The sequence below is a fragment of the Physeter macrocephalus genome, chromosome 15 (assembly GCF_002837175.3).
Source record: "Physeter macrocephalus isolate SW-GA chromosome 15, ASM283717v5, whole genome shotgun sequence".
NCBI lineage: Eukaryota > Metazoa > Chordata > Mammalia > Artiodactyla > Physeteridae > Physeter > Physeter macrocephalus.
This window is the reverse complement of record NC_041228.1, coordinates 26,546,672-26,560,761: the sequence shown is the minus strand read 5'-3', so window position 1 is coordinate 26,560,761 and position 14,090 is coordinate 26,546,672. Positions and strand designations below refer to the sequence as shown.

The 14,090-nt window shown below is 39.9% G+C and overlaps 1 protein-coding gene across 10 annotated transcripts in view; it reads left to right on the top strand.

The window, feature by feature from the left end:
* The window catches only part of SYBU (syntabulin), a 72,916-nt gene that overhangs the window by 23,064 nt on the left and 35,762 nt on the right, over positions 1–14,090 (top strand). For 5 of the 10 annotated variants that reach the window (XM_028500798.2, XM_055091272.1, XM_028500801.2 and 2 more), the window contains exons 3-4: positions 34–231; positions 2,674–2,733. In XM_028500798.2, coding sequence (XP_028356599.1) covers positions 34–231; positions 2,674–2,733 — 258 coding nt within the window. Of the gene's footprint in view, positions 1–33; positions 232–2,673; positions 2,734–9,967; positions 10,100–11,545; positions 11,985–14,090 lie in introns of those variants that run through there. The other 5 variants (XM_028500804.2, XM_055091273.1, XM_028500805.2 and 2 more) reach the window with 3 other exon arrangements.

Sequence of the window (14,090 nt, the reverse complement as noted above, 5' to 3'; positions counted from 1 at the left end):
CTCATTAAACACTCATTGATTGTTGTCTTCCAGATGACACAGGCTGTCCTAGTAGTCAGTCAGTATCTCCCGTGAAAACGCCCTCGGATGCTGGCAGCAGCCCTGTTGGCTTCTGCCCTGGCAGTGATGAAGACTTCACCAGAAAGAAATGCACAGTTGGAATGGTTGGTGAGGGAAGCATCCAGTCAGCTCGACCTAAGAAGGAACCAAAGTCAGGCCTTGTAAAGCCAGGTGAGTGTACGTCAACTCTTCATGTTCTTATTGGAGCAATAGGACTAGAGGCATTTCAAATGAAATTTGAAATGAAACACCTGGAGGTCAAGGTAGGGAACACTAATGCTGTACCTAGCACCCAGAAACATCTTTTTTGCTTTTTTTTTTTTTTTAGTAAAGGAGGTAGAGCATAGAGTGGAATATTTTCTGTACTAGCTGTTAATAATTGAGAATGCATAGTGACATATGTGTCCATTATAAAGGAATGTAAAAAAGGGAGGAAATTTGAAGAAATGTTAACTGAATGGTCTAACGACATTTAAACTATATAATTAAGTCTAGCATAAATTATACTAAGAAATTACTTGGTACCATTTAAAATGTGCACAAACTGTGAAAAGAACAGGTTATCTTGATGCACATCTGTAGGGCTGGGCATACTTGCTGACCTAGTTATTTTCTTTGCTTTTAAAGATTTAAATATGAATATGCTGCTATATATTCAATATATATATACATAGAATGTTCGATAATTACAAAATAGTAAAAGCTATGAGATGAAATGGAGATTTTTATTACAGTGGATGAGATGCCATGAACATCAGAAAAGGTCAGTTCTCAGAATTTGCAATATATAAATAAATATTTTCCATCTCAGAAATATATACAGTTTATGAACAAATATAGTTTTAGTGAAATTAAAGTTATAACTTGAAAATAAAAGGACCTGAGTATTGGCATTGAGAGACACCACCTATACTGCATTATTTTCTTCAGTATCACCAATTGTACTATACATATTAATGAGCCTGAAAAGACAGATTAATGGCTTGCATGAGCCCCATTCCTTACATTTGTCTTCTAATTTTTGTTTGGTGATATCATTATTGTGCAAGGAGCTATAGATGGCTTTATTTCGATGGAGCCAAAGCTTGGTCCTGTGTACGCTTCCATTGGAAGGTCCTGTGTCCTCTTCCATCTCTCCCCGCTTTTGTTCTTCCTGAATAATTGACATGCATAGCATACTTAATGGATTATTCTTCACCTTGCTTTTGGTCAACCAAAGAGAATGTTGTTTAGTCTGAGAGCAAAACTTAAACTGTGTGAAGAAGAAATCCCCTGTTTCCTAATAGTACCTGGTAAATGTTAGTCATGATGAATTTGTTAACAGTCCTTTGCTCCAGAAAAATATGAAAAAGAAAGAGAATGATACATAATGGAGAAGACAGCATATAAAAGAGAAAGATGGAGATTGTAAAAAAAGGTGTTGGGTACTCCCAATATTTAAGAGAGAGACAATGAATTAAAGAGTGTCCTGTAATTATAGCCAAGAAATAAACCATTACCTTGTGTACTCAAGAACCAGAACTGCCTTCCTCCCTCCCCCAGCTCAGTTCTCCTTTTTTTTAAATTAAGAAATAATTCATATACCATAAAATTCACCCTCTTAAAGTATACATTTCAGTGGTATTTAGTATATTCAAAAGACCATACAAACATCACTACTGTCCAATTTCAGGACATTTTTATCTCCCCCAAAAGAAACCTCATACCCATTAGCAGTCACTGTCCACTTTTCCTTTCTTCCAGCCCTTGGCAACCACCAACCTACCCTCTGTCTGATTTGCCTGTTCTGGACATCTCGTATCAAAGAATCATACAATATGTGGCCTTTTGTGTTCGGCTTCTTTCACTTAGCATAATGTTTTCAACGTTCATGTATTAGTACTTCATTCTTTTTATGGCTCAGTAATATTCTATTGTATGGATATACCACATTTTAAAATAGACTTTTTTTTGAGCAATTTTGGGTTTACAGAAAAATTGAGCAGACGGTAACAGAGTTCTTATATCCCCCCTCACTACCACTACTTCCGGTTTCCCCTATTATTAACATCTTGCCGTAGTGTGGTGACAGACCACATTTTGCTTATCCATTCACAGTTGATGGACATTTGGATTGTTTCCACTTTGGGGCTATCATGAATAATGGTGCCATGAACATCCATATACAGGTTTTTGTGCATGCTTTCAGTTCTCTTGGGGATATACCTAGGAATGAAATTGCTGAATCATATGACAACTCTATGTTTAACCCTTTGAGGAATTGCCAAACTGTATTCCCAAATGGCTGCACCCCTTTACAAACCACCAGCCATGCATAAGGGTTTCAATTTCTCCACATCCTTACCAACAGTTGTTATTGTCTATCTTTTTGATTATACCCACTCTAGTGAGTGTGAAGTGGTATTTCATTGTGCTTTTGATTTACGTTTCCCTGGTGGCTAAAGATGATGAGCATCTTTTCATGTGCTTATTGGCTATTTGTATATCTTCCTTTGAGAAATGTTCTCAATTTTCTTTTAACCTGGGAGCAGTCACCAATGGAGTCTGCTTCTGTAGCATACAGGATGTGAGTTTAAGAGCAGAAGCCCTGTCATCCTCTTTTTGTATTCCTAGCACACAGGGTCCGGTGTGTATCGAGGGCACAATCAACATTGGTTGACCTCAACAGCAAAGGTAGGCTATGGGATTGAGAATATGAAATGCTGCAGGAAAGAATGTCCGCTTCATGGATTGTGAAGAAAAAGTAGATTTTTATTGTGAAGGTGTTGTAGGACTTGAATGCAACCTGAAATTAGTTCATTTTTGTCATTCACCACCCCTCCACCCGCTGGCCCCATTCCAAAAACATTTTACAGTGGTGACAATATAAAGAAACAGTGAAAAAAGAGAAAAGTGTGGTGCAGCAAGAGCAACCTAAGTTTAAATGGCAGTTAAGATTATCCTTGCCCTTCCTTGTTTCAATAATCGTAATAAGAATAATCATATCTTAACGAAAGATTTAAAACCCTATGTGTATGTACAGAATCCACCCTGAGCAAGTCTGGTTCCTACAGAAGATACTCACTTGCTAAAGATCAGCTACTTGTCTTGCTGAGAATGTTTAAGCCTTATGCTTTCATGAAGAAAATGCAGACAAAAAGAATAAAAAGGAGGAGGGAGGGAGGGAAGAAGGGAGGAAAGAAAACAAGAGTTGTTCTTCATGCTGTTTTGATAATGGATCATTTGAGAATAGTGAAGGCTACAGACCCATACTCCAGAAAAACACGCACAAAATATCACGTACTGTTTCTGAGGTTTCGTGGGTCTCCTTTATTAGGATTTATGACTCCTAGTTTAATGACCCTGTGCAGAGGCAGAGCCTGAAACAGCGCCTTTGTCAACTGCTTCTGATTTAATTGCTCAGAGGCAAACATATCACCTAAGCAGTGCTGACCTCGTGATTTGTTGATTTATTTGCATTTTATCAAGGTCACAGGGGTCCCTAAAGGTTATTTCTTAGTTGCCTGAAATTCCTAATGTCATCACTAAAAACCATTGCTCGAGCTTTTGACTGGGCCCCAGTTCTGGACAGTAAGCTCTTTGTATTTAGAACAATCTGCACCGTGACCTATAGCTCTCTGAACTTTCAGCAGAATAAATCTGTCATTCTCATAAATAGGAAATCCTGGAACCGAGGCCCCTGGGTGACTCCAAAATTTATAAAATGCAGAGACATAATCTGTTAAGCCACAAGAAGTTACTGCTCTCCGGTTCAAATGTTCCACCTCCTCTGTCCCCAGGTGACCATCTCCCCTCAGCCTAAAATCATCTTCTGCTCTTGATGTGCGCTCTACTTTTTAAAAATAAATCGACTCATTAGGACCAATACCAGTTTATTAAAATAGCAAGCAATTAGTGTCCCTTATACAGATGCTCAAGGGCCCTTTAACATTAACCTGGGCCCATTTTATTTTAGGTCCGTTGTTCTAGATTCTGGAAACTGCTGTTCATCTCAGAAAGGAGTTAATGAAATGCCCCTTTGGTCATTCAGATAAAAAGCTAATAATATTTACTGAGTATCTAATGCAGAAGGAGAAGCGAACTGTGTCACAGGATGCCAGGAAGGGCTCTGAAAGGTGAGCTGAGCACGCCAGCACCTCTCTAGCAGGGAGCTGTGGCACACGCACAGCATGAGAGCCCTGCCTTCCTCCAAGCAGGACTCGTGTTGGAACTTCTTGGAGGCAGTGAGCCTTCTGTCATTTTGGCTTCTATCACTTAATGCCTGTGCAGATTTAATTAAAAATTACCACCAAAGAGCGGAAGAAAACATCCCTGCAGTTCAGTTGAATAATGGCTTTGCCTTTTTCATGTCGACTCAGCACACATTTAAGACTGAATCTCCAGAGTGTAATACAATGTCTGTCATCAGGTAGGTGTTCGGTAAATACTTCTTTGAGAATAGAGTGTACAAGGAATCATATGTAGCGTGGGAGGAGCATGGGAAAGGTAAGCAAAGATGACCTCAACATCATCCCTGCTCTTAGGGACCTTATCATTTAAGGCAGAAAACTACAATAAATCTGGGCTGCAGTACAGATTAAAAGGAAGGGAATGAAGGCATTCTTTTTTATTGGAGTATAGTTGATTTACAATGTTGTGTTAGTTTCCGCTATACAGCAAAGTGAATCAGTTATACATACACATATATGCACTCTTTTTTTTTTTTTTTTTTTTTGTGGTACGCGGGCCTCTCACTGTTGTGGCCTCTCCCGTTGCGGAGCACAGGCTCCGGATGCGCAGGCCCAGCAGCCATGGCTCACGGGCCCAGCCGCTCCGCGGCATGTGGAATCTTCCCGGACCGGGGCACGAACCCGTGTCCCCTGCATCGGCAGGCGGACTCTCAACCACTGCGCCACCAGGGAAGCTCTGCACTCTTTTTTAGATTCTTTTCCCTTATAGGTCATTGCAAATTATTGAGTAGAGTTCCTTGTGTTATACAGTAGGTCCTTATTAGTTATCTATTTTATATATAGTAGTGTGTATACGTTAATCCCAATACTTTTTGAGGGATCTGTGGTGCTACCATTCCTTCTCCCAGGTGCTTTTCCTATATGTAGTTCACAGTCAGTTTTCCTGATGAGATTTTTCTCACCTAGAAAGGAAAGGCCTGATTGGATTTCTGTGCTAGGACATTAAATGACATTCCTGGGCCTCCTTTAATGCTTGATTTTTCTACTTGGGGAGCATCTTAACCCAAAGGAGAAAAAGACCCAGTCTCATTGTTCTACAAATGCAAGTACTAAATCCTTCCTACACAAGGCTTGTGGGAGAGCTGGGGAAAGAATTACACAATTTAAACAAATATTTAGAAAATGTGAAAGGGAGAAAAAAACACCTCCCGGTTAAGGAGACAGGTCAAGAGCAAATGGTGAGGGTCACTATAATTGAAAAGAAACCCACATTTAGAAACTGAAATGTTGAAATCTGCATTTGAAAGATGTCACCTCTGCCATCAGCATTCAGACTAAGTTAGTATTCCCTTGTCATCAGACACCACCCAGGCTTTTGAAATCAGAGACCTGGCCAGATGAACTGTAATAACCTCACAACAATAACAGAGGATGGGTGACTTTAAGAAGACGCTTTCCCACATTCAGAGGCATTTGCTGGAAAACTCAGAAGGCACCAACTGGGTTAATGATTAATCAACACTGGTTCCCTTAGTAGATTGAGGCTCTTTCACACACAGCCGATAGCCTGCAGCTGTTCCCGTGCTTATCACAAGCATTGTCCCTTTCACTTCAAAGTTAGTTCTGTGAAATAAAAGAGACAATTTACAGGATGGGGTGCGGGTGGGACATACATTCTTATAATAACTTGAGCTACAAAGAGGAGACTCACAGCTTACCCAGTTTGTTTCTTCAGAAAAAAAGTGGGGGGAGGGCAGGGCTCGGGGGACACTTTCTAACCACCAGACTCAGGAGCCCAGTATACTAGGTTCACAGTTCCATACCACCTCTTTATAACTGTGCACTCTTCAGCTACTTGTTTTCTTCCAGAAACTTGGTATTCGGCATCTGTAAAATGGGTTATTGTGACAATTAAACAGCTTAATGAATGTAAAATGCCCAACATTGGACCTAGCACAAAGTAATTCCTTAGTAAATGTTAAGAATGGTCATTTGTTGCTCTTAAAATAGATACCGGAAATTCCTTGCACTTTGTTTACAGGAAAACCCTTAAAACTCTCCACAGAACTTATATGTTTATTTAAAACAAAATTCTAGCAGGTCATGTCTCCCAATTCACATAACATGGGGGGAAGTGTTTGCTATAGGAGGGCACTGAAAAGAGCATTAATTGACAGCTGATGGCTTGACAATGAAGAAAGAGATGGGAAAATATGAAAAAGCAGACAAAAGACCACTGAAAAGCATAGTGACCTTCTAAGTGTTTCAGGCTTTAAATGTTTTGTAGCACTTAATGCAATAATTAATGTTCCAGAAACAGACTGAGTCAGTGAGATGGTGGAGTTGGTAGAAAATAATGTGTATGAGGGCAGGAAAATGTCTTGAACATTTTAGAAATATTTTTATAGAGTGGAAAAATTAAAATTTTAGTGAGTGCTAAAAGAGATTTTGGTTAAATGGAAACGTGCTGCATTCTTTGGCAAGGGGCAATACTTTTCTAATAGCTTACAGTTTCAATCAAAGTTCTTCCAGCAGCAAAGCCCAGCCTCAAATAAAGGCTTAAGTCTATTTCAGATACTGAAGATATCAGGAAGAATATATTAAATGTAATTGTGGGCTTGCATGACTCTGAAGTTTGATTAAAAATTGTTTTAGCTAATATTTATTGAGCCCTGACTGTCCCAGGCAAAATTCCAAGGACTTTACTCATTTAATCCTAATATCAGTGTGAGAAAGTGATATCATTATCCCATATTTTACAGATGGAGAAACTGTGGCATAGAGAGGTTAATTCATGCAAGGTCACACAGTTTGTAAATGGATTTTAAACAGGGTAGTCTTGCTTCTAACTCTTGAACTACTGCACCGCGTCTAAGGTCTGACTTCAAAGGAATAATTTTAATTTTTCCTAATTAATAAGAGAGTGTGACAATTGAGAAAGATGTATTGATATAAGACAGGGATTTTTAAAAAATATCTGTAGAGCCCTATAGATTAGCTGATACAGTCCATTTATAGATCATGCTGGCTGTTGCTGATAACAGAATCAATGAACCTCAGTGTAACTTCAATGAAATACAGAAAGTTAAACACAGGAGGCTGTTTGGATGCAGATCAGTAAAATAAACCCTGAGGATGTCAACATCAAAGAAATGTTAAGGTCTTCAGGATTTTCTGCTTAATCATGAACTAGTCCTTTCTGTACTTGTCACAATGTTTTATGTGCTGCCCTGCATGTCCTTAATACTTTCGCAAAAAAAAAAAAAAAAATACTTTCACAAACAAAGATCATTAGGCTTTGTCAACTTAAACAAGAGCTTTTGCACTGATACCGAATTGATCTCTGAAACTTTCTTTCACTCTGAGAGAAACAACGTTCCCCCAGGATACAGCAGAGAATGTTTTATAGTGAACTATTGTATAGTCTATCCCTTCCCCCCAGCAGAGACCAGACCACGTGAAAAAAAGCTTAAATGTGATGAGGAGACCTGAATATTTATCTTTATGGCAGGATTACTTACATATTTACTCTCATGCCTTTCTCCCATCTGTGCTTTTGATGATGTACCCAATCAATGTAACGGTGCCAAATGGTCTGCTAATGGTTTTTCCCTAAGAATTAGTGAATTATAATCTTCTTCTTCCCAGAGGCCCTGCCATCCAGGTCCCAGGTCTACTAGGATTTATTGCATGTACAGTGTTCTAGCTACCAGTGTGAGAGCCTGCCAGATGCTAAGTGCTCTAATGTGTTGAGAAAAAAGCATTATGGGTCTCTCATACGTAGCAGACACTCCAGCAGACCACACACCCACCATTAAAGATATTTATCAACTACCAGCATAAGAGAAATAAACCTGGAAACTTCTTTTACACACAAACCTATAAACTAAGAGTTATAAATCATGCAGATACATTCTTTAGGTTGGGCTTTTTTTTTTTTTTTTTTTTTTGGTCCTAATTGAGAAGAGTTTATTGAAGAGACTGCATACACAGGAATGGGCCAGATTAAGGAAATCCAACAAGTATGGCAATGGCAATGGCTTGGAGCCCTTCTCCCATCCTGAAGAGGCCAGAGGCCAGAGGAAGGTTGAGATACCCAGGACCCAGAGGGAGAGAATTCCCAGGCTACATGTGAAGGAACCATGTACTTTGGTAGAGGAACAAAGCACCTGACAAGAAAGGAGGCCGAGGGATAAGTACTCTGACCTCTCTTGTCTTCCTCGCCAGTATAATTTGTTGTGTGGCGTTTGGGTGGACTGTACGGTTATTGACAAAAGTTACGTGTTGAGCAAAAGTCATGTAAGTTCATTTGGGTAATTCAATGAATTAAGGTCTTCTACCACCTGAACCTGTATCTGAGAGCAGCCAAGGGACAGCAGCAAGCTACGTGAATGCAGCCCATGGTTAAGTGAGGTAAGCTTCAGGAAGCTGGCTGCAATGGGCTTACATTCCAAGATGCATGGACTAGAATGTGGCATTGCAGGAAGGTGATCGCTGTGTAGGAGTCTGAAGGACGGCAACCCTCACTTCACGACGTGTAAGGTTTCTGCTAAACCTCACTTTGAATCCTGGCTGTACATTGATTGACCAGCTTTCATTCATTCACTCAACAAGTGTTTATTAAGCATTTACACTGTGCTGACACCACTGTTCCAGGCATTCGGGATAGAGGAGTGGAAAAAACAGAAAAGATGCCTGTTCTTTTGGAGCCTGCCTTTAACATGGGGAGATGGCTGATACACACACAAGCAGACAAACAAGATAAGTTCAGATAGTGACAAGTTAAACAAGGTAATGCTATAGACAGTCACGGGCATGGGGCAGGGAGTGTCTGGGGAGATGACAGTTGAGCTGAGAACTTAGTCATATTCCTTCACATTTGGGGAGGGTTTGGGGGACAGTGGACAGAGCAATGACCTAGGAAGGGAGAAGAGTTGTCGCAGGTGAGGTCTTTGTCGTTAGAGCAATGGGAACCTCTGGCCGGTTTTAAGAGAGATGATTTAATGTATATGTTCAAGATCCTTTTGGCTGCTCTGTGGAACTTGGATTATCAAGAGGTGAAACTGGAAGCAGGTACATTAATAAGAAGGCAGTGAAAATAGCAAAGTGTAGGGAAACAGTTATATGACAGAATGTAAGGCCCTGCATTTTCCTAATGAGATTAAAAACGTTTTATTTTATTTGCTAACTGGAGTAAACCTTTAGAGATGGATGAAATAGTCAATATCCGATAGGTTTTTTTAATTTATTTTTTTAGTTAAACATACCAATTTATACTTTTATTAATTTAGTAACATTGATCTTGTTATTCATAGTTAATATAAAAAATTTATTGTCTTGCTCGTTGTTCGAGCTACCTTTCAACTCAGCCGTCTTTTCCAGAGCAAAGTATCTTCACTTCTGCCCAATTTGTTTAATATAAAGCAGTTTCGAAGTCATGTCTGGTGCTTTTACTGGGTATTGTTTTCAAGCCTACAAGTACTGTGAGGGTATGAGTTAAGTTAATGTAAAAAGAGGCCCCTAAATCCAGAGGTTAAAATTAGACAGAAGTTGATCTGTCTCATAAAACAGTACATAAGTGTTTGGTTGACTGAGGCTGGTAGGCAGCTGTGTCAGGTCATCTGTCCTATACCAGGCAGAAGGAAGGGGGAGAGAGACCAGGGGATACTCACCCAGTCATTTTAAGGTCAGGGCACAGAAGTGACACATGTCATTTCCAATTATATCCCAGGACATCTTAGTCACCTGGGCACCTATTATTATGGAAGAAGGAGAGAATGAGGTGAACATTGGAGGGCAACGAGCAGGCTGTCACAACATCCATGGATAGCACGGGACAGCTGGTTTTTCTGTTTTCCTGTAGATGCAATGTAAGTATCCGTCACTACCCAAAGCTATTCAGTTACTGAGTTTAGTTAGCAAAGAATATGTTTTTCAGTCTCTACAACTTAACCATTGACTATTGCTATTTAAATTGATCTTTAAAAGGTTGGAGGAGTCATATGACAGGAGTAATTACAAAATCTGGTTTTGAATTTCTTGGCCTTCTTCATTTTTAACAATCCCATCAGTTGATCTCTGAAGGCAGCCCAAACTAGCACCGATTGAGGTCAATTCAGACTGATATATCTTTTTCAGATGACACTTTTTGTTCAAAGAGGGTAATTATAAGAGAGAGCACTCTATGATAAGAGGCTTTGGAACAACTTTAATATAAGGAGGAAGGTACCTCACCTTGTATTTAGACATTGAATAGGGTGGACCAGGTCACCTGCCGAGCGGTGAGGGGAGGGGGAGTCAATGGGCAGGAGAGTTTCTTTTGTAAACGTAAGGAAATGTTTTCTCTTTTTTTTTATAATGTGGAGGAACAGTTAATGCTTACCTTTCTCAGGTTGCTGGGAGAATCGTAAAATATGTTAAGTATGTAACAGAGTACAGGCCTACCTTAGAGATATTGTGGGTTGGTTCCAGACCACTGCAATAAGGTGAATATTGTGATAAAGTGAGTCACATGAATTTTTTTGTTTCCCGGAGTATATAAAAGCTATATTTACACTATACTGTAGTCTAGTAAATGTGCAATAGCATTCTGTCTAAAAAATATACGTATCTTAATTTAAAAATACTTTATGCTGTCAAATGCAAATCATCATCTGACAACTCAGGGTTACCATATGGCTTCAGTTTGTAAAAAAAAACCCAATGTCTGCAAAGTGCAATAAAGCAAAGAGCAATAAAATGAGATATGCCTGTATATGCATGGAGTAAATACTGCACAACACTAAGAAGTAAACATGCACATCCTGTATCTTTGCAAAGATCAGAGTCTGCATCTGGTAAGAAGCTGTGTTTCTAGTTACAGTATTTGCCTAGTCTACAGTATGTGCTCAGTAAATGATCATTACCATTATTAAATGAGAAATGAAGAGAGTTTACAAATAGCACAACTTTAAGGCATTTGAGTGTTCACTCACCACCTTGTCTGCATTGGCCCTATCTTATCAGGGATGCCTTCTTAGTTAGAATTATTCTGCTACAGTGGAGGGCTTTGCTGGAAGCTTGATAAACGTGCTCTCTCTAAGCAAACTCCTGTTTGGAAGCACTGTGCCAACAGTTGTCCTAGGGAGCCCTCGACTCCATTCTCCCCCATCAGAACAATGGATGTCTCCTGTTCCCCTCTCCTGGGAAGCACTGTGAAGTGCCTTGCGTATTTAAATAGCTGGAGTTCATGAAGTACACCAAGTATTCTCCTCAAAGCATCACATGCTTGCCATTAAATTTAGGACTGTGTGGGGTTTTGATGTAATTTCTTCCTTGATCTTTGGGATATAATCACTGTAGAAAGACTCACAGTGTTGCTCCATAATTGTCAAAAGGATTCGCCTTGACTGTTGTGTACGCATTTACTTCTGTTTGACAATTTGATGTTTCCTTAAATGCTTTGTGTTCATTCATGAGGGCGATGGTTTCATTTGAAATGCTGCAGTCACCAGGGAGAAGCTCCTGTGCTCTTCCCTGATTGGCCAACCTCCCCTCTGCCTCCTGTTGCTATGGTGCCCAGCGGAGTCACTTCCTTGCCCTGCACAAGTAGGAGGCTCGGTCTCCATGGATACCCCACTCTGAGACTGTACTCCACGGAGAGATGAGCTGAGCTGCACACACTGTATTTCTGCACAAGACATAGCCCAGCCTGTGGTGGGAGGCTGTTTGCAGAGGCAGTGTTTGCCATGAAAGTCTACGGAGCTTACCTTCTAAGTAAGTCATATGAGTCACAGTAAGTAAATAATTATATTGGATCCCAGAGCATATGCTCTTTGTGTACAGGTGTGTGTCAAGTTAGTTGTGGTAGGCTAAAAGTGTAGTCTAAAAACTAATTTTCCACTCGCCTTTCAGATATTCCGAATTCAGAATCTGGAACTAAACTTTTAAAAATACACACATATATTGTTTTAAATACCCCTTGTCATTTGTGAGTCTGCCATTCGAAGCCAAAGGGAGAAAGATTGACCACGGACGATTACATTTTAGAATGCTCTTCTAACTCTGAGCATTGCATGCTGCATTTGTAAATGCAGAGCTTGGCCTTACCCAGCGACTTGCTGTGGGAATAGATGAGCACAGCCACAGTTAATGCTAATTGGCACTGCACGGAGTTTGCAGAGGGCCTCTGTGTAGACTGAAACTCGATGTGTTTATTTTCAAGAGAGATCTTGCTCATGTGCTCATATCTGCCAGTTCACCGTGGAAATTATTCAGAGACCATCTCTCTAACCAGTTTTAATTTACTTTTCTCACGTAGCATCCAGTAGAAATTCTAAAACTCTTCATGTCCTTGGAATTGGGATGTGGAAGAATTTTCTTTTTACTAACGGATTTGCTCTAATACTTCCTCTTTACTGTACATTCCAAGAGCATAAGGGTTGGGTTTGCAATGTTGTAAAACACATGAATCATCTTAAAGCAATTTTCGTGTGCTGGGCAAATGATTAATGCCTGTGGTGTTAAAATTAATTAGTGGAAACAAAAGACTGTGTGTATGGTAACACCAAGTCTAGTTCAATAACTTTAAAATTGTGTCAAATTAGATTTTCAGGCTGTCCACAGAAGATAGCTGGCATCTAGCAGCCCTAAAGAAAGAGCAGAACATGTACTGTATTGGTATAAAGAGAGATTCATTTTTAATCGTATAAAAGAGGGAGCGCAGAGTATTACATTAGATTGTAAATGTCTCTTATTTTCTGTACTCATGACTGACCATTCATGCAAAGGACAACCAGTGTAATGTCATCTCTTCCAACTGTTAGTCATGGCTCAATTTTAATTGCCCCAAATGGTGAAAAGGTACCACCCTTGGAGGATGTGAACGTACTGGTGGCTCCTCTGGCTCTGACTTTGTCACTGAGGTCGAGCTTTAGGTCATTGCCTTAATATTTTATAAATATAATTTCCACCCATCAAAGGGGCAGCAGACAAATAAAGGTGCAGGATGAACTCTGTAGTGATCATGGTTTTGGAGACCTGGAAACAATGTCGATGACACTTTCTCCAAAGTTTTTCACCTCATGAGTATCATAAGGCTCCATTTCCCTTTTTCAATGTGTCTGTGATAAATTCTCCTGCGCATCTCTGAAAAGCAGCATGGTATGGGATTTTTTTCAACCTCAAAATATCGGAATTTCCTCTCTGTTTCCTAATCTGTATAATGGAATAATAATAGTACCTATGACACAGGGCTGCTTTGAAAATTCAATGACATCATCAGTGGCACATGACATACACTAAATAGTCACTGCTGTTGTATTATGATTACTGTAACAGCAGCATCATTTTCACATGCCTTGTAGTTAAGGGAGGCTGTAGCGAATAACTTGAACAATTCTTTGGTTTGATTCCATTGGGCCTATCAAATTTCCTAGCAAATACTTACTAAGAACCTAACTGTGTGCTTGGTTTCTTGATGGGAATTATGACATTCAATGTACTTGAAAATGTAGACAACAGAACAAAACGTGAAATATGCAGTAGGTTTCTCTTTTCAAATGTGTGGCTTTCTGTTTTCGTTAAATGGCTATATCTATATCTACATAATAAAATGTTTGCCAATTCGTTTTGCTGCCACTGATGGATATGTAGGATTCCACAATGGCTACGTAAGCTAAAAGGGGCTGGGCCATAGCATAAGTCTAGTTAATATTTATAACATGAATTTAAAAATATGACATTTAGGGGCTTCCCTGGTGGCGCAGTGGTTGAGAGTCCGCCTGCCGATGCAGGGGACACGGGTTCGTGCCCCGGTCCGGGAAGATCCCACCTGCCGCGGAGCGGCTGGGCCCGTGAGCCATGGCCGCTGAGCCTGTGCGT